The following is a 19,770-nucleotide window of genomic DNA, read 5'->3' as shown; positions in this document are numbered from 1 at the left end:
AGGAACTACTTTCTTCTGGTATATGTGAATTGATTTCATGTAGTCTTTCTCTTCAGAAAATCGACCAAGCCTTACTTGTATTTTTTAAAATATGCAAATGTAATTACAACTTTTTATGTGAAATGCGTCATACATACAAAGGAATAACATGTTGAGGTGTATGTATAGTTTGAAGGTTAATAAAATGAATACCACGTTCTCACTATCACCTCAGGAAATAGCAGAGGACAACCCCAGAGTGTGTGCACCCTGTATCTTGTCCCTTTGCAATGGTTGTTATGGATTATGGGGGAATCATAGTCTATAAAACCTGGAATGACTGAGCCAAGTTTTGTGTTGGTTTTATTAAGACTTGTGAAAGGGACATGTGGCACTGCTTGTTGGAAAGCTCTCTTTCCTAACATTTTTTGCTTGTCCTTGAAGTCCAGTTCCTTGTCTCTGCTCCACTTAGAAGGAACCACAAAGTCTAAGGAATCGGCAAGCTTCATGGCTGCCTAGCAACACAAGTAGCATTTGAGCGGGGAAACAGGCATAGCTGTATTGCAGCTGACCAAATGGAACATACTGACCGATTCTGGGCTGCTCTTAGAGCTGTATGTACCTGAAGTGGGGCACTCAGGGGAGAGAGATGGGGCCCACAGCAACACTTCATTTATGAGCCAGGAGTGGGGCTGGCTTTGTGGGCATGTGACTGATATAGCCAGAAGGGCCCCATGCTTGAAGTTGCTATCTTGAAATTCTTCCAAATTTTATCTTTCAATTTGCATTTTGAAAGTGAAGTTTCATGGGTCCCTGGAGCATGCTCTGGGGGTTTGGGGCTTCGTGCGGTCTTGCCTCCTGCTGTCTCCTTCCTCCTGTCCCTGGGAGGGTCCTTGGCTGACTGCTCCCGCACTCCCCAGTGCTCCAGGCTCTGCTTGGGCTCCCCTTCCTTGCTTTTACCCAGCCAGTGCTACTGTCCTCTGCCCCAAGCAGGGCTTGGGGCTCAGGTAAGGTCAGGGTTAGGTATATTCTTTCTCTGTGCCACCTCAGGGCTGGGCAGGTAGTGACCACCCGTGCCTTGAGCCTGCAGTGTTGTGGTGCATTCAGTGGGCAGCTTAAAGGGGGCAAACTTCTCACCCACCACCCATCCAGGTGCAGAGCACGTGGAGTGTGAATGTTGTTCTCCCTGTCTGCTGTGGGTTGGGGTGGCAAGTTCATGGGAAGAGAGAGTGACAAAGTCAGAACCCTAAAGTTGCTCTTGAGCCTATGTGTCAACTGGAAAGTTCTGGTTTGGGCCAGTTTGGCCAATTCCTGCTGGGCTGTCTCATGTGCCTGTCATGTATGTCATCTGGAGGCTTGACCGTACAGGTTGTCCTCACGTGACATGTGGCAGTTGGCAGGCTGTGAGTGGGGGTGGTAGGAGCAGCCAGGCCCAAGTCTTTCATCCTCCAGTGGGGAACCCTGGCATCTTTAGGTGGAGGCAGAGCTCCAAGAGCAGCAAGAGAGGACAGCCCCAGTGAGCAGGTGCCTTCCAGGTCTCTGCCAGGTCACACATGACACCGTCCTGTTGGCCAAAGCAAGACACAGGCCACCCAGATTCCAGGAGTAGAGGAAAAATCTGCCTCTTGAGGGAAGTTGCTGCAAAATCACATTGGGAGGATATGGATGCAGGGATGGGGGAACTGATGAAGTTCTGTAAGCACTTGTGCTTTCCTTTAGGTTTACTTTCTTCTTTTTAAGATCAGAATATGTTTTCCTACTTCTGAACTATAACCAAAACTGGTTTACAGAGTAGCCCTAGTGTATATATTTATAGAACGGTTCTGTGCAAATCTATTTCAGAATTACACATAAATTTTATTGCCTGGGCTATGGATCACTGCGGACCTGCTGCCAAAACCTAGATAATCATTAAGCTTACCCCAGTAACGTGCTACTTCTATGTTTCCAGAGAATGAGATCCTGCTTTATTGGTGTGTTTTAACCCAGGCAGAGTGGCACAAAATCCTGGATATTCAAAAGGACACTTATTGTGGATCTGAGTCTGGCGGCCAGCTGAGCACCCTGCCTCCCACCAGCATCCTGGCCACAGGTTTACAGCCCTAACTGTGTGAGCCTGTGACCCAATCTGAAGTCTTCCAGCTGCACTGCTGTCACTGCCCCTAAATTTACTTAATCACCACACTTCTATAATAGCCCTGTAATGTTATCTTTCCCCGTGGCTCCTGGCTTTGTCTTATGTCCTGAAGTGCCCGGCAATGTCCTGGCCACCAAACCTAGAGTCAAGAAAGGACTGCAGGGGACATGCTGCCAGGGGATCAGGGTTGACCTGAAAATCGTGAGAGTCAGGAAATTCCAGGTCCCTTAAGTCATTTGGGAAGACATTTGACAGGAAAGGCCAAGGAACGAGATCAGGTTGCCTCAGTGTAAGTAAGAACTGAGATTCCTCGGCAGGGACTGGTCTGGCCGGGAGGTGTCTGAGTTGTACACTCTGTAGGGGAAGTTTTGATATATCTGTCTAAATCTTTATAATAACCAGATTGGAATTAATCACCACTCACTGTCTATTCGTATTGTTTTTGAATTCTGTGGGAAGTTCGTAACTGTTACTTAGTTATCACTGACAAGATTGAGGAATTCATTTAGTGTACCTATGAATTTGCTCATGAAAATGACAGCTAAACATGACCCCATCCCCACATATTTAGGAACTTTTGCTGTTTTTAATGTATCGGTCCAGCCAAGAAGCACTGTATTCTTCCCCCTTGGCTCATGTGATGGTTTAAATATTAATCTCCTGTGTCTTGGGTGTAATGATGGAGTAGGGCTTGCGTACTGGAGTGGCTCGGGCGGTGTGTGTTGTCTCGTTGGCTGTCTTCACAGCCCTCGTGTTGTTAGGATCCTCTTTGCACACACTTGTCCTGTCTCCCTAAGGGCAGCCCCTCTTCCCATAGCTGTACTGTGAGGACTCCACATGAGGTTCCTGAGAGATTCACAGACGCAAATTCTTCTCGTTTTCAGTTGAGGGACTCACTGGCACAAATGGGATGGGCTTGCCCACCCATTCATTAGGGGATCAGAGTTGTGGCATCTGGCTTAGGAGGTAATGACACCCTCTAATCCCGGAGGGGGGACTCGGGCAGTTCTATGGAGTATGCTTAGGTCTCCGCTAATGACAGCAGAAAGAATATAACTGAGGATGAACATCCACCCATTTTGACAGTTGATTTAGATGGTGTTTTATTCTCTTCTGTGTTTGATTTGTGTGTTATACTTACTCAATGAAACTATCTGTTTGAGGGAAGGAAGTGATTATGTGTTCCTTGGTGCCCTGCCTGTGCCTGACATATAATTTTGTTAAAATTGAACTGTGGAAATGGTAGTAGTTAATGCTGCCCAGAATGTGAGAAGAGGAATGGCAAGAACAGGCCATTGTGCTAAGGTTTGAGGATTCTGTTGTCGGAGGCTGGGGAGATTATGGGGCTTCCTGTTACAATCTGGGGCCGATGTGACGTACTTTGAGACGGATACCTGGCAGGCCAGGGTGAGTGTCCAGGAAGGTGAGATTTGTCGTGGGCTACTAGGAATAAAATCTGAAGATGTGAGATGGAAATGACATGCAAAATAGCCCAGATGGGGCTACATCTGCTGGCCACCAGTACATCCCTACCTGCTCCCGGTCTAAGGAGAAGACCACAGAGCTTACGAAGGGCTGGTGGAGACTGATAAGCCTGGGTATGGGTCTCTCAGTCTTTTCATCTCTGCTATCTTCATTTTAGGTACCTCAACTGAATGGCCAGGAGCAGTATGTGCTGGTGCTGACCTGGGTGACCTGCAAGACTGATTGTCAAATTCTCAGGAATTTTGTGAGCCACTTGTCAAACATAGCTATTACTAAAAATTAAATTGGCTAGGCACAATTGTTCACATCCATAGTCTTAAGGCCGGGGCGGTAGGACTGCTTGAGGCCAGGAGTTCAAGACCAGTGTCTGAGCAATAGTGAGAGCCCTATTAAAAAGAAATAAAAACCATAAATAAAACTAAAAGAAATTTAAAATGTCATAGAAACTCACAATTGGGCAGATTATATTAAAAACAAAGGTTATAGACATTCACAGTGTATCACTTCCTAATTATTTTACTCCGTTCTGCTACCTCTGTTCTCCAGGTTACTTAGATCTTACAGATCTGTGTGGTAGAAATGGTATATACCGGCGAACTGCTGCACACCTCTTTCTAACCCCATGCTCAGTGACCACATGTTGGTGGCTTGACACAGGCTCTATGGGAGTATTTAAGCCACATTCATGTGCGTGCTTGGCTTCTCTCCCAACAGCACTTCTTCTTGCTCTTGGTTCTCTCCCTCTGGCCAAGCGTGGACCACAGACTCAGAATGACTCAGACCTCCTTGAGGAGAAGCAGAAACTCTTTATCCCAGTGCTTCTCTAGGCTCATATGTTTCCGGGGGTTGAGGAAAAGAACATTGTGGTGGCTTAAAGAGCTTTCATCATCACATCTTTCAGTCTGTTGATTATATGTGGGATTAAAAATAAGCTAAAGTGTTGATACTATCAGCTGAATACACTAAATCAGATTTCTTAGTTAATAGCAGTAGAAATTAAAGCAAGAATGAGCTGCCAATGATTACAACCAGACACATGGTCCACTGTACATGTTAACAGGTCCAGTTTCCACTGGAATTTTCCACCCAGGATGGTAAAGTCTGATTTCAGTCCTACCTGCTGCTTCCATAGAGTAGGGGAGACAGCTCCTGCGTGTTTCCCCAAAACCCTGGGCACACCTTTGACACTATGGTACAGAGAGTTTGGCTAGTTTGTATTAAATGCCTTCTCAAATCAGATGATCCATCTATATGGTGCTGCTCAAGAATGCTGAAATTCCCCAGCAAGACTTTAGTAATTAGGAGGTACAGTCTGCTATTAGAGAAATAAAAGAAGTGAATCAAATAGGATTAACCCCTTCAAATGACTGAACTAGGTATTTCTCACAAGTAACAAAGAAGAAATCTCTTTCATTTTGTTGCAGATAACCAGAACCAAGGAACTGCAGGGTCTCTAACAAGAATTAACAGCCTGTTATAGCTGCTGCTTCTAAACAATATGACAGTTTGTGTTTCTCTTGTTGAGAATAATAGCAAAACTTTTCTATCAAAACAAAAACTAATTCCTTATTTGAAATCTCACTTATAGCAGATTATCAAGCATTCATCTAAATGTTTTAAAGTAACTACATATTTGTCTCCACTTTTCCCCAAGCTGTCATTTTGGAATGACAACCTAACTCAATGAGAAGACGAATTGAGTCACTCTTACAGCTCAAGAAATCAGGCATGATTGTATAAGTTTATATTTCCTCGTAATATTAATCTCAATCTTCTTTGGTAAAATTATTTTCCTCTATTTTTAAGTGTAATCATTCTATATGTAATGTAATGCTAACTGCTACCTGTAGTGACCTTAAAACCTTAATGAGTTAGCACAGCAAAGGCTCATTTCTTGATCTTGTCACAGTCCAGGATGGGTCAGTGGGTCTGGACAGCAAAGTGCTCTCTTCCATGCAGTGACTCAGGAACCCAAGCTCCTTGCATTTGGGGCTCTGCTGTTTTCTAGGTTTCAAAGTCTCCTCTGGCTCCTCTGCATCTGGCCATAGACAAGAAAAGAAAGGTGGACAGTTGTGCAGAGGTGTTATGGCTAACCCTGTTGGGGGCCTTCTTCACTTTCATCCATATTCTGTTGGTCAATACTCACTCAGTTATGTGGCCAGAGCCCAACTAAAAGGCAAGGCTGTGTGCCTGGGAAGAAAAGGGAATGGCGATGGCAAACCCATGGCATTTGCTTGGTCATACCAGAATACTCAGGTGATATAAGCTGCATTTTGCACCATGACAAAATTTTCAAGTTCTTTATGGGTCTTGGGCTGTAGAGAGGGTGCAGAGTGTAGTGGTTGAGACCATGTCCTCAAATCAAACTGCTGGTATCCAAATTCCAGCTCTACCATTTACTAGATGGTGAATTGTGTAAGTAACTTAGCCTCTCTCTGTGCCTCAGAGTCCTCATCTGTAAAATGAAGAAAATAGTAGAATGTATAGAGTTTGTGAGAGAATTAATTGACTTCCCATGTACAAATGTTTAGAACAGTGCCCAGAACATAATGAACAGCATGTAAGTGTTTGTTAAATAAAATTTTTGTCTGGATGTGGTTGCTCACACCTGTAATCCTAGCACTTTGGAAGGCCGAGGCAGGAGGATCACCTGAGGTCAGGGGTTCAAGACCAGACAGGTCAACATGGCAAAACCCCGTCTCTACTAAAAATAAATAACAAAATTAGCTGGGCATGATGGTGGGTCTTGTAATCTCAGCTACTTAGGAGGCTGAGGCAGAAGAATTGCTTGAACTCGGGAGGTAGAGGTTGCAGTGAGCTGAGATCATGCCACTGCACCCCAGCCTGGGTGACAGAGTGAGACTCCGTCCCCCCTGCAAAAAAAAAATAAAAATAAAAAATTTTAAAAATGAGATCAGTGCGCATGCTGGTAGTCCCAGCTACTTGGGAGACTGAGGCAGGAGAATCACTTGAACCCAGGAAGTGGAGGTTGCAGTGAGCCAAGATGAAGCCACTGCACTCCAACTTGGGTGACAGAGTGAGACTCCCTCTCAAAAAAATAAATAAATAAAAAGAGGCCAGGCACGGTGGCTCACGCCTGTAATCCCAGCACTTTGGGAGGCCAAGGCGGGTGGATAATGAGGTCAAGAGATCAAGACCATCCTGGCCAACATGGTGAAACCCCGTCTCTACTGAAAATACAAAAATGAGCTGGGCATGGTGGCACGCTCCTGTAGTCCCAGCTACTCGGGAGGCTGAGGCAGGAGAATTGCTTGAACCCGGGAGGCGGAGGTTGCAGTGAGCCGAGGTCTCGCCACTGCACTCCAGCCTGGCTCCCAGCGATGGAGCGAGACTCTGTCTCAAACAAAAAAAAAAAAAAAAAAAAAGATCAGTAACGAAGAGACCTAATTTCTTGTGTGTTATGTTGTAATTTGGGTATATTGCCACTCAGTTGGAGGATGTTTCAGTTCAATTGTAAAAATACTTTATTGAGCAACATTATTTGTAATGTGCAGAGTATGACCATAGAATCCAAATAAGCAGGGCTTCTCACTGAATTAAAGGAAATAGCATATTTTCCTCACCAAATTTGCCTTTTAAGCTCTGTGACTCAATACATGGTCACATCAGCATTGTGATCTTGATTTCCACTCTTGAAATGCCAGGTCTCATCTCGGCCCCTGAGGGTTGAAAAAGGTTCTGGTGTGGCCCAGTGCCCAAAGAGCTCCTTCAGTGGCCCAGGGCACAGAGGGTGCTGTCAATACCACTCTGTTAAGAGATGCCTCATCCATCCACTTGGCATGCAGATTGTTCCCGTCTATTTGCACTAACACACTACCTCTTCAAGTTATGATCCACATTTCAGGATATTGTTTGATCTTACAGAACACATGAAGGCGACAAGATGTGATTTCTCCGTATGTAGTCCGCATCTGAAGAGCAGGTTGGGCATAACGGGCTCTTTCTCTTGCAGCTGGATGACTGCACTCTGCAGCTGTCTCACAATGGCGCCTACCTGGACTTGGAGGCCACCCTGGCAGAGCAGCGGGATGAGTTGGAAGGCTTCCAGGATGATGCTGGGTAAGAGCAACTGTTGACCCTGCTGACTGGTTCCCACCTGCTAGGAAATGGGGGTACATTGAGGCCTTAAAATATTTAAAAGGAACTACCATGGCTTTGACCTTCTCTTAATTCTCAATCACAGATGAGGGAGATGTAAGTGACTCATCAGTGGTGACTGCAGACCCGTTTCCATTTTGAGCAACTTTTCTTGATGGGTACTTGGGAGTAGTCTTTCCTAGGAACATTTCTGATAATCAAGAAGATGGTATTTATATTCTAAGATATTCTAAATTAGATATCACAATTAAATAGATATTTTCCAGCCGGGTGTGGTGGTTCACACCTGTAGTCCCAGCTACTTGGGAAGCTAAGGTGGTAGGATCGCTTGAACCTGGGAAGTCAAGGCTGCAGTGAGTCATGATTGTGCCACTGCACTCCAGCTTGGGTAACAGGGCAAGAACTTGTCTCTTAAAATTAATAAATAAATGGATATTTTCCAGGTTTTAGTGAATTCACAACTATTTTAGACATTGTATTCAATGATAATCTACTGGATATTTTCTTAGCAGATGCTCTAGTAGATAGTCCTATATGATATCATCTTTTAAACTCATTACTGTGGAAAAAATAATTATTAATTATGTTAACTAATGTCAACTTACTTTTTGCCTATACCTAGAATTGCTTAATACTTTTGCTGAATAAAGAAATACTCTGAGTCTGAATAAAGCAATACACATATAAAAAATCAGAGATGTGCGCAGAAAGTGAAACCTCTCTGGGAATATACCCATATAAATAGCCATTCTTATATTTATTAGATTACTGAAATAGCCCCTGATGAGGCCCCACCTTTCTCCTTCTTATTTTTATTTTTTATTTTTTTTGAGACAGGGTCTTACTCCAATTGCCCAGGCTGGGGTGCAGTGGTGTGATCTCGGCTCACTGCAGCCTCTTGAGTAGCTGGGATTACAGACATGTGCCACCGTGCCCAGCGCGCTTGCATGCACACACTCTCTCTCTCTATATATAAAATTATATATATATATAATTAATAAAATTTTATATATATGTAAAATTTATAAAATAAATCTATAAAAGTTTATATATGTAAAATTTATATAAATTTATATAAATTTTACATATATAAAATTTTATAAAGTAAATTTATAAAATTTTATATATGTAAAATTTATAAAATAAATTTATAAAATTTTATGTGTATAAAATTTATGTATATATAATTATATATATATAATTTATAAATTTTGTGTATATATATAATTTTTTGAGACAGAGTCTTACTCTGTCACCCAGGCTGGAGTGCAGCATGGCACGATCTTGGCTCACTGTAACCTACACCTCCTGGGTTCCAGTGATTCTCCAACCTCAGCCTCCCAAGTAGCTGAGACTACAGGTGCGCACCACTACACCCAGCTAATTTTTGTATTTTTTTAAGTAGAGATGGGGTTTTGTCATGTTGCCCAGGCTGGTCTTGAACTCCTGAACTCAAGCAATTAGCCCTCAGCCTCCCTAAGTGCTCCTTAAGTAGGCTGTGAGTCACCGTGCCCAGCCTACTTCTTATCCATCTTAAACCAAGTATATCTCTGATTTCATCATCCTCTTCAACTTAAGAGCTTCCTTGATACTTTCCAAATAATGCTCAACTATCTTAATCTGTTGTCCAAGGGCCCCCAAAAGTTGTTTGAAACTACCTTACCTGAGTTAAAAATATGGTCCACTGAATACTATCTGGGAGTACTCATTTTTCATGAATAGCTCAGTGAATGGAGAAAAATTGGAACCTTCTTAGTGTTAGTTTCATGTAGCTATTTGACTTTAGTATGTACTGATGGCTTCCTGGTTTTCTCCTGTTTTAACACCCTTCACAATTTATGGTCATTGATTGTGCTGCTAGTTGTCCCTCTTCTCTGCTGCTAACACTTTACTAGGTCAGAACCATGCTTGTCTGAATGTCCAGTACTTGGCATTTTCTCAGCATGTTTTATGTGCTTAGGGAATACTGGTGGCCAGGTGAATGGCGCAGTGCCAGATGGATTCCTGAATAGCATGGCCATGTGCACCAAGAAGACCAAGGTCCTTGTTAGGATTCAGCAAGGTGCTCTGAGGATACCCTTCTTATCTCCAGAGTGGTAGTAAGGGGCACACCAATAGTATGTGAGAAAGGATCTTGGAAACCACTATAGGCTGTGCATATAGGAGGGGTATCTTAAGTCACACCAGAATCTACTCATTGCTATATTTAAAATTAACACTACTAGGCTGATAGACTTGGGGAAATTCCATTGCGATAGTTTTTACCAAGTATTTGACAGTGCCATCCTTTCATATAAGATGTCAGAATGCAGGCTAGATGATAGTCTAATTGGATGACTTCATGGCTCATTGGTCAAACAGACCCCTAGGAGTGTTATGAGTAGATCATTGCCAGCTTGAGAAATATCTCTAGTGGTGTTATGCTTGATGGCCTTGTCCTGTTTCTTTTTTCTTCTTTCTTGTGAAAACTTGAATGATTTGGAGATGGCAACTCAGAAGAAAAGTGCTAATGTATTGATAAAAGCATAAGACTAAAGGGTGTGGGAGAAAAAGAACATTTTTGGATCAGCTGCTATGCCAGGTACTATATTAGGCTACCTGTTCACAAGATCTTTAGTAGTTAATTGTCATAATAGTCGTGTAATTGGATTTTATTGTCTCAGTTTTTCATTTGAGACAACCAAGGGTCAGGAGTTAAATTACATGTCCAGGGTGGCAAAGCCAAGTTTGAACACAGGTGTGACCAATTCCCAAGACTCTGCTCTTCTGCCATCCCAGGGGCTTCTGGGCAAAGGTACTTTAGGTTCTATGCAGCATGTACATTTGAACCTTTGGTGGCATGAGGTTGGTTCTTGAGAGGACAATTGGTCCTGTTCTAAAACACTGTCTCCAGTTGAAACAGCTTTGCTGTCATCATTCATCACTGACACTACAGTTCACCCTGGCAACACCTGCCTCCAGATGCTGGCAGTCCCTCCACAGCTGCTCCTAAAGAGCCAGGGCATCCTGCTGTAAGCTCCCCAGAGTAGATCCTGGTGCTTGTATTCTCCCTTTCTTCCCTCCTGAATCATCGCTTGGCCATCAGTCCATCCAATAGTGGAGGTTGGATCCCGTTTGTGTACTCTAGTCACTAGGGTTGCTGGGAGAATGAATTATGAAAGTTGAGAAAATGGGACTCAAGACTTGGGAAACTGCAAACAGAGGAAGGTAGCCCAAACAGAGGAACGTAGCTACACATTTAAAATATTTTTAGAAAAATTTAAAATTTTAATTATTTTTGTTGGGTTCTTGATTTGTCACCCAGGCTGGAGTACAGCAGTACAATCATAGCTTACTGCAGCTTCCACCCCCGCAGGCTCAAACGATTCTCCTGCTCTGGCTAATTTTTGTATTTTTTGTAGAGACAGGGTCTCCCTATGTTGCCCAGGCTGGTCTAGAACTCCCAGACTCAAAACAAAACTCCTGTCTTAGCTTCTCAAAGTGTTGGAATTATAGGCATATGTAGCTACACATTTGACAAGCGTGCCCCCAAAGCACCCCAGAGTGAGGCTTTGTATCTTTGAAATAGACCTTTTAGGTCCTCTCCTAGATGTGTGGCATTTGACAAAGTCTGTGTGCCTCTCATGAGTGGGAGTTACAATATAATTACTTCCCAGTTAAGATTTGCTCTTTGGAGGTATGAAAATGGCAAATACAATACCATTTTTTCTCTTGATTTCTTTGTGTCAATTAGAGCAAAATGTCTGCTACTATTGTGATCATCTAATGAAGATGTATGAGATGAGTCTGTGTGAAAACTGTGGTGTTTTTCATACCGTGTGTTCTGCCTGAGTTTCCTTGCTGGAGGAGTTTGTTTCTTTGTTCTCGTCCATTACCCTGCACTTTTATGCCAAGACTAAAAATTAACTCGTTGTTTAGAATTATCACTCAGGCTCTAGCTATTCAGAGAAGAGGAGAAAGACCTTCAAAAGTAGAAGGACAAAGTAATTATTATGTTAACAAAATAGAGCCAGGTCTGTTCATCGCCTTCCAAGGCCAGGGAAATTAGCAAGCATGACTTGGCGCAGCAGACACAGAAGTTGCAGCCTCCAGGTTATTCTTCCTGGCGCTGTCATTGTGTGGCCTGGGGCAAGCCACTTTACTTCTGATAGAAGTTTATAAAACCAGGACACTTGTGATCAGGTGCAATGGCTCACGCCTGTAATCCCAGCACTTTGGGAGGCCGAAGCAGGTGGATCACGAGGTCAGGAGTTCGAGACCAGCCTGACCGATATGGTGAAACCCTGTCTCTACTAAATATACAAAAGTTAGCTGGGCATGGTGGCGGGCACCTGTAGTCCCAGCTATTTGGGAGGCTGAAGGAGGAGAATTGCTTGAACCTGGGAGGCAGAGGTTGCAGTGAGCCAAGATCGTGCCATTGCACTCTAGCCTGGGTGACAGAGTGAGACTCTGTCTCCAAAAAAAAAATGAGGACACTTGTAACATTTATTTATAGAATAAGGAAAATATGATCCAATCCCAGTTTTCTTCCTCTGTGAGCACGGGTCCTGATGGGGTCTCTGGCACCTGAGGAGAGCAGTGTTACATAATGGTTAGGGACACAGGCTTTACAGTTAGTCTCATGGCTGTTTGACCATGGGGATGTAACTTCTCCTCTCTGAACCTCAGTTTCCTTATAATTGGGGGCAATATTATTGTAATACTGCTGCTTTGGGTTGTTTTGAAGTAAAATATGATAATATATCTACAACCTTAACTAGTTCCTTACACACAATACACACTCAAAACTGTTAGCCCCTGTTATAACGATAGTTCGATCCTGGGAAGATGATACATTGAAATGGGAACCACTGGAATTTAGATTCAGAGGATTCCACGCAGGTCAGGTGCCCTGAGATCTCGACTTTTAGTTAAGAGGCTTCGATGGAGGTTTGCTGACAGGGCCGAGCTGGCCAGAACCCCACTCTTGCCTGTTGCTACCCCCAATGTCTTTGAAAGGAAACCAGTGCCAGCCCAGGTCCACAGGGCACTGTCGTGGAGAAGGTGGGCTTCTAGGCAAGGCCAGGGGGAGATAGTGGCTTTGGGTATTTGGAAGGTGCAGCAGGTGGGAGTATGGCTTGAGCCAAGAGCGGACCTGAGAAACACGATGTTTCAGGGACATCGTGGGGATGAGCGTGGTAGCTGGACATGGCATACACATTCACAGGTGCTCCTGACTTCAGGTAACTTGGGGTGTTCACCTTTTCCTCGGCATGCCTCCCTTCAGGCCTGTGCCACAGGGTTGGCTCTGAAGATAGCTGCTCTTACTTGCTGTGTGATGCTGTTCACTTTCTCTCATCTGCCAAGGGGGCTAGTAGTCCTCCCACCCTGGGCCCATGTGTCTGTGTGAGGCTGGTGGCTTAGAAATCACAGCTGGATGCGCATCTGGGAAAGGGTGAGAAGGGCCATACGAAGGCCCATCTGCCGGGGTACATGGGTCCCACCAGCTTTGTGATTGACCTGCTTAGGGGAACCTGGGGGTTTTGGGACTGGCTCCGCTTTTATTCTTGGACACCTGACTTCTCAGCCGGCATATCATGGGCTCTGAGGCCCATGAACCTCTGAGGTTTCTGTACAGTTTGTGGGTTTGTGAGATTTTGGTGGGAAAGTATTTCAAAGCCTTCATCAGATTCTTAAAGAGGTCTTTGCATCTCGAAATATCAGGTTTGAAGGAACAAGGAGCAGTTTCTACTTCTTATGATATAAAAGTTAACCTCACCTATTCACACATTTGTCCACCTTTTCTCTGCATCTTAGACTGGTGGAATGGGAAATCACTGAATAGACTTTAAACATAAGTCTAAAAATCGACTGAACCTAAAAAACCAAACTGAAACAAGTAACCAACAAAACCCCTAAGTTAAGAGAGAGATTCTGGGGAGGGTGTGGAAGGGAAGAAAGGTAGACTTGCCCTGATTTTTTTTTCCTCTTAAGGCAGTTATCCTGAGTGGAGGGTGCAGGTGTGTTGGCTGAGGCCTTGTGGCTAATCAGTGACAGGTTCGAAGGAACTCCTGTCTTCATATTGCTGAGCAAGGCTCAAAGTGCAGACCATCAAGTTCTGCCCTGCTCTCAGTGGGGGAGAAAGCTGGCCCTTTCAAACCAAAGGAGCCATTAGGGGTGAGTTCAGCTGGGTTGAGTGGGTAGCCCAGAGCTCCTGTACACCAGCTCCAGGTGCCAGAACTGCTGAAGTCTAAGTTCTGGCTTCAGAAGGTTTGGAGCGGGGTTCAGAATCTCACTTCAAAAAAAAAAAAAAACCATCCAGACCGGGCATGGTGGCTCATGCCTGTAATCCCAGCACTTTGGGATGCTAAGGTGGGTGGCTCACTTGAGGTCAGAAGTTTGAGACCAGCCTGGCCAACGTGGCAAAACCCCATCCCTACTAAAAATACAAAAAATTAGCCAGGTGTGGTGGCACGCACCTGTAGTCCCAGCTGCTCAGGAGGCTGACACAGGTGAATTGCTTGAACCTGGGTGGTGGAGGTTGTAGTGAGCCGAGATTTCACCATTATACTCCAGCCTGGATGACAGAGCAAGACTCCATCTCAAAAAAAAAAAAAAAAAAAAAAAGGCTGTTCAGGTGGTTGGGTGTTTGTTTGGGAACCTGCAGCATAGGTTCTCAGTCTTGGAGAATATTGCCACCCCCTTGAGGGACTTTAAAACCCTTCTTGCCACTCCCAGCCTCAGGCCCATGAAATCAGAACTCAGTGGGAGGGGTGGGCCCAGGCAGAGGTGATTTTCAAAGCTCCCAGGTGATTTCAGTGTGCTGTCAAAGTTGAGAAGCACTGAGTGAGGAAGACAGCGTTCCTGAGAAGTCTTCAGTAAGTCAGGGGAGAATGAAGTAACTCCCATGCTGAAGGGACACTGGAATCAAAGGTTCTAAATGTCTTTAAATGCCAGGATGTATGATGGGCAAAGATGACATCAGGTAAGTGTGTGGGTTGGAGTCAGACAGAAGAAAAATGACCTGCACAGAGAGCCATCACAGAAGTCCTTAAGTGATGAGGGGCTTTGGGTGTGGGTGAGTGGGAAGAACTTGGAGTAGGAGACCTTGGTCAGATGTTACCCCTGTGGGGACAAGCAGGGAGTGCCCTAATGAACCTAAACCTGGTAGCCGAGGAAGGTGAGTGTATTGGGGTCTCGCCCAGGATTGGGGAGGGAGGGGACTGGGAATCTGGAGCCATGGTGCCAGCTGGTGTAGAGGGGGACAGGAGAATGGAATGGACACGTGGCATTAGGGGAATAGTGCACAGAATGGTGGACTGGTTAGGGAAAAAGGTGGTAAAGTGGAGGCAATTTTGAAAAGGGGAGGAGGGGTTTATGCCTATTAGTCTGACCTTATGGCAAGCCACACACAGGCCAGTGTGGGGTGGCTAGTGAGAAATGTTGACCGGGCACCCTGGTGAGAAGGCTGGAGGACTGGAGAGGCTGGGGGTGTTCCCATGGAGGGAGCTATGGAGTCTGAAGGTCTTATCCCAGAGGGTCAGCCATAGGATGCAGGTGAGGAGAGGACCAGGCCCTGGCTGTAGGGACTAGAAAGTTAGCAGTCACCCAGGTGGCAGCACGCAGAGCCAATGAAACCATAACCCAGGTGTTGTACATCAGTAAGAGACTCAGGTTTAGCTGCATGTGACAACCCAAATAACAGTGGCTTAAAATTTTTATATTTTTATCATGGAAAAAAAGTGGATATTAAGACAGTGAAAAGACAAGCCACAGAAAATATTTGAAAAACATATGGATTATGTATCTAAATGGTGGAGTACATGTATCTAAAATATACAAAATACTCTTAAAACTTAATAAGAAAACAACCTGATGAAAAAATGGGCAAAAGATCTGAGCAGATATATCACTAAAGAAGACATTCAGATGTTAAATAAGCATATGGAAAGATATCCAACATTACATGTCAATATAATGTAAAATGTAAATTAAAAAAAATGAGATACCACTACACACCTCTTAGAATGGCTAAAATAAGAAACACTGGTATCACCAAATGCTGGCAAAGATGTGGAGCAACGGAAACTCTCATTCATTGCTGGTGGGAATGCAAAATGACACAGCCACTTTGGAAGACAGCCTGTAGTTTCTTACAAAGCTAAACATAGGCTTACCATACAATTTGGCAATCATGCTTCTGGGTATTTACCCAAACGAGTTGAAAATGTATGTCCATGCAAAAGCCTGCACACATTTTTGCATCAGCTTTATTCATAATTGCCAAAATTTAAGGAAGATGTCCTTCTGTAGATGAATGGATAAACAAACCATAGTATTCATCTATACCATGAAGTATTTTTTATTTAGCAATAAAAATAAATGAGCTATCAAGCTAGAAAAGACATGGGGGAGCCTTAAATGCACACTATGAAGTCAAGCCCAGTCTGAAAAAGCTACATAATGTGAGTCCAACTATATGACATTCCAAGAAAGGCAAAAGCCATGGAGACTGAAAAGATCCTGTTGCCAGGAGTGGGAGCTGATGTTGGGAGATGGATAGGGAGGGATGAATAGGTGAAGCACAGGGGATTGTTAGGGCAGTGTCACCACACTATATGTTAGTGTAATGTTGGATCCAGAACATTATGTACTTGTGAAAACCCATAGAACTGTTCAACATGGTGAATTATAAAGTAAAACTATGGACTTGTTAATAATGTGTCAGTGTCAGTTAGTCTATTGTAACAAATGTAACCACACTAATGAAAGATGTTGATAGAAACAGGTGGGTGGGGAGGAGCAGTGTGGATATATGGGAACTTTCTCTATTTTCTATGAAATTTTTCTATACAACTAAAGCCACTCTAAGAAAATCAGTGGATAGTTATACAGTTTCAAGGACAGTATGTTGATTCCATGATACTCTTAAGAACCTGGGCTTGTTTTATCTTTATGCTCTACCATCCTTAGGGTCTGGATTTTGTCTTTCATGCTCCATCATAGTTACAGTGCAACTGCCCCACACCCCTGTCATATCAAGACAGAGAGGCATGTATTGGTTAGGATGCAGTCTTCTCTGTTGCAACCAAGAAAACCCCAAATATGGCAGTTTAAATAAAAGTTTTTTTCTTGTATAAGATTCCAAATACAGGCAATCCTCTTTGGAACTGTAAAATAGCTACAGCATCCTCAGAACAAGGATTCCATCTCTGGGACCAGGTGGCTGCTTCCACTCTTACCATCTCATCTGCATCCCAGCCCCTAGAAAGAAGGAAAGGGATGGAGGAAGGGCATGCCTAGTCTCTGTGCACTTATCTTCACTCACATGACTTTGGCCAGAGGCTCATGGGTGCAGTATGAATTGTGGGCTGTATCCAGCTAACCTTTTCCTGCTATTGCTATGAATATTAGCTGACAGCCATGGTCCCTGCCTTAGATGAGAAGAGCGAAGAGCAGTGATGGTGCTGGCTGGGTTTGCCCCTTTTAAAGAGCTTTCCAGAAACCCCACCAGCAACTTCCACCTATAGTTCACTGATGAGAACTGTGCCACAGTATAGAGTTGCACATTGTGGAATATACATTGTTACTGCAAACACAATTGTATTCCCGTTATAAGGCAGAAAGGGAAATGGGTGCTAGGGGGGTAACCAGCAGCATCTACCTCTGCAAGGAGAGAGGACATTTCGAGGAATGGGCAGTTGAGGACACTGTGCCACAAAGGCAAGTTGTGAGAGGAGCAAGGCAAGGCTGGGAGTGGGGAGCAGATTTTGGATGTCCTGAAGCGGGAGGAAGCAGCAGGATGGTGGGGCAGAGGCTGACAAGGAGAGACTGGGGGCTGAGAAGGAAGGCAGCAGGATTTCCCAGGAGCTAAAATCTGTGTACAGCTTGAACAAGGGCCCTGTACGGGGTATGTGAGGGTGAAAGACAAGAGAAGGAGCTAATCAAGATGTCAAGAACCTCATACCAGACACAAAAATTAACTAAAAGCAGACCATAGTCCTAAATGTAAGAGCCAAAACAATGAAACTCCAGAGGAAAACAGGAGCAAGTCCATGGCTGAGTTAGGAAAAGTCATGGTTCTTGCCACATGGGCTTTCCGTGTCTTAGATATGGTAATGAAAGCACAAGTGACAAGAGAAAGAAATAGTTTGGACTTCATCAAAATTAAAACCTTTTGCTCCCTCAAAAGACATAATTGATAAAGTGAAAACACAAGCCACAGAACATTTTACAAACAAGAAAATGTTTGTAAATCATATATCTGATATCTGATGACCTTGAAGATGTTAGGCCATGTGAAAGAAGCCACACAGAAAAGGTGACATACTGTTGAATTTCATTTGTATGTGATGCCCAGAGAAGATATGTCCGTAGAGAGGCAGAGTAGATTGGTGGTTGCCTCTTGCTGAGTATGGGGACAGGGAGTGATTGCAGATGGGTGTGAGGGTTTTGGGGTTTTTTTTGCATTGTTGAGAAAGTTAAAAAAATCAGATTGTAATGACTGTATAACTCTATGAAGATACTAGTAATCAGTGAATTATATCATAAACAGGTGAGTTTTATGGCACCTAAATTATACCTCATTAAAGCTTACAAGAAACGTGCCAGGGAATGACTGTGGAAGAGGAACACTGAGCTGGTGACGGGCTGGGCTGGGTGCGGGGAGAAGTTTCAGCATCTGTGATGAGAGGACATTAGCTGAGTGGAAGTGAACTGAGAAAGTTGATTCCGTCTGTATCATGTCCTGTTGAAGCAAAGAGGTGAGGGAAACAGGAAGATGAGAGAACCAGACTGGCCTCTCTGAGAAGGTGTCTAGAGAGGTGACCTGCTTTGATAGGTCCCTTTTCACCAATTGCGCAAACTTCACGCTTTGGTCATAGGACGTGTTGCCCGGGGTGCTTCCACCTGGATCCCCGTGTGTCTCAGACTCCTCACACCTTCCCGTTAAAGTAGATGACTTATTCCTCAGAGGCAGACACACTCAGGGTTGCACACACAGGAGGCACAGACATTAGTATAATCCCTTGAGAATATTAAAATGCGACATCACTGGAGCTTTAATGAAGAACGGGAACAAGAATCAAATAATAACAAATGGATCATTATTGTCAATTCTTGAATGGGTGGTGAAGAGAGAATGAGAGAAAGGAGTGATGTGAGAACTGGGAAGAATGAGAAAACAGACAAAAATGAAGTGAGAGACATACAGAGAGTGAGAGAATATCCAGACATGAAGACAGATGGAACGAGGGAGGGGAAGTGGCTGAAAGAAAGAACAGTAATATCACTAACAAGGGTATTGCCTAATGTTATTCAGCATTTACCACGTGCCAGCCATGTCCACAGCATGTTACTTGCATTGATTAATTGAATTCTCTCTCTCAGGAAAGGCAGACATCATTGTCTTATTTTACAGACAATAAAGCCGAAGCTCAGAGAGGTTAAGTAACTTGTCCAAGGTCACACAGCTGACTTCAGAGTCGATGTTTTTCTACCTCTACAGTCTGCCAGGGGAGAACAGAATACACCTGGAGATTAATGTGATGACAACTGCCTCTCTTGCTTAAACTTTGAGCTTCTGGGCAAGTTAATCTTAGCTAGCACTATCCTTTTACTAGCTGATGACTGGTTCGAATCCTCCTCCATCTCTTTATCTGAGATGGAGTGCTGGTTGAGCCCCTCAGCTCCGGAAGCATAGTAAGAGCTTTTTACTCCTGGCGCAACTGTTGAGGGGCCCTAGTCCCTACTTCTGCTGGATGGTGAAACATCTGTTTCTTTCCTTGACTGAAACTATAGTTTATTCCTTCTAATTTAAGTAGAAGAATACTCAGGAGCATCAATTCCACTGTTGGTTGCTAGAAAAAGTCATCAAGCTTCTGGCTCTATACCACTCAGTAAAATAATGTAAGCACTTGTTCTTACAGTCACAGAGGGCTTTATATGTTACTCTTGTAAAAAGGTTCCCTTGAGGCACAGGGTCAGAACGGAAACACACACAGGTTTCTGTGAGTCTTAGTTGGTTAAACCAGGCTTTTTCCAAGACCACTGATGTTATTGTAACAGAAGCC

The 19,770-nt window shown here is 43.9% G+C and overlaps 1 protein-coding gene across 3 annotated transcripts in view; it reads left to right on the top strand.

Annotated features, from left to right (window-relative positions):
• FHOD3 (formin homology 2 domain containing 3) overlaps positions 1-19,770 on the top strand; it is a 496,822-nt gene that overhangs the window by 45,758 nt on the left and 431,294 nt on the right. For all 3 annotated transcript variants that reach the window (XM_064379256.1, XM_064379255.1, XM_064379250.1), the window contains exon 2: positions 7,575-7,681. In XM_064379256.1, the coding sequence (XP_064235326.1) occupies positions 7,575-7,681 (107 nt within the window). The remainder of the gene's footprint in view (positions 1-7,574; positions 7,682-19,770) is intronic.

Source organism: Aotus nancymaae, unplaced genomic scaffold (assembly GCF_030222135.1).
Source record: "Aotus nancymaae isolate 86718 unplaced genomic scaffold, 86718_ANA_hifiasm-v0.15.2.pri h1tg000020l, whole genome shotgun sequence".
Classification (NCBI taxonomy): Eukaryota; Metazoa; Chordata; class Mammalia; order Primates; family Aotidae; genus Aotus; species Aotus nancymaae.
The sequence above is the reverse complement of the archived record's forward strand: the minus strand, read 5'-3'. Positions and strand labels throughout refer to the sequence as shown.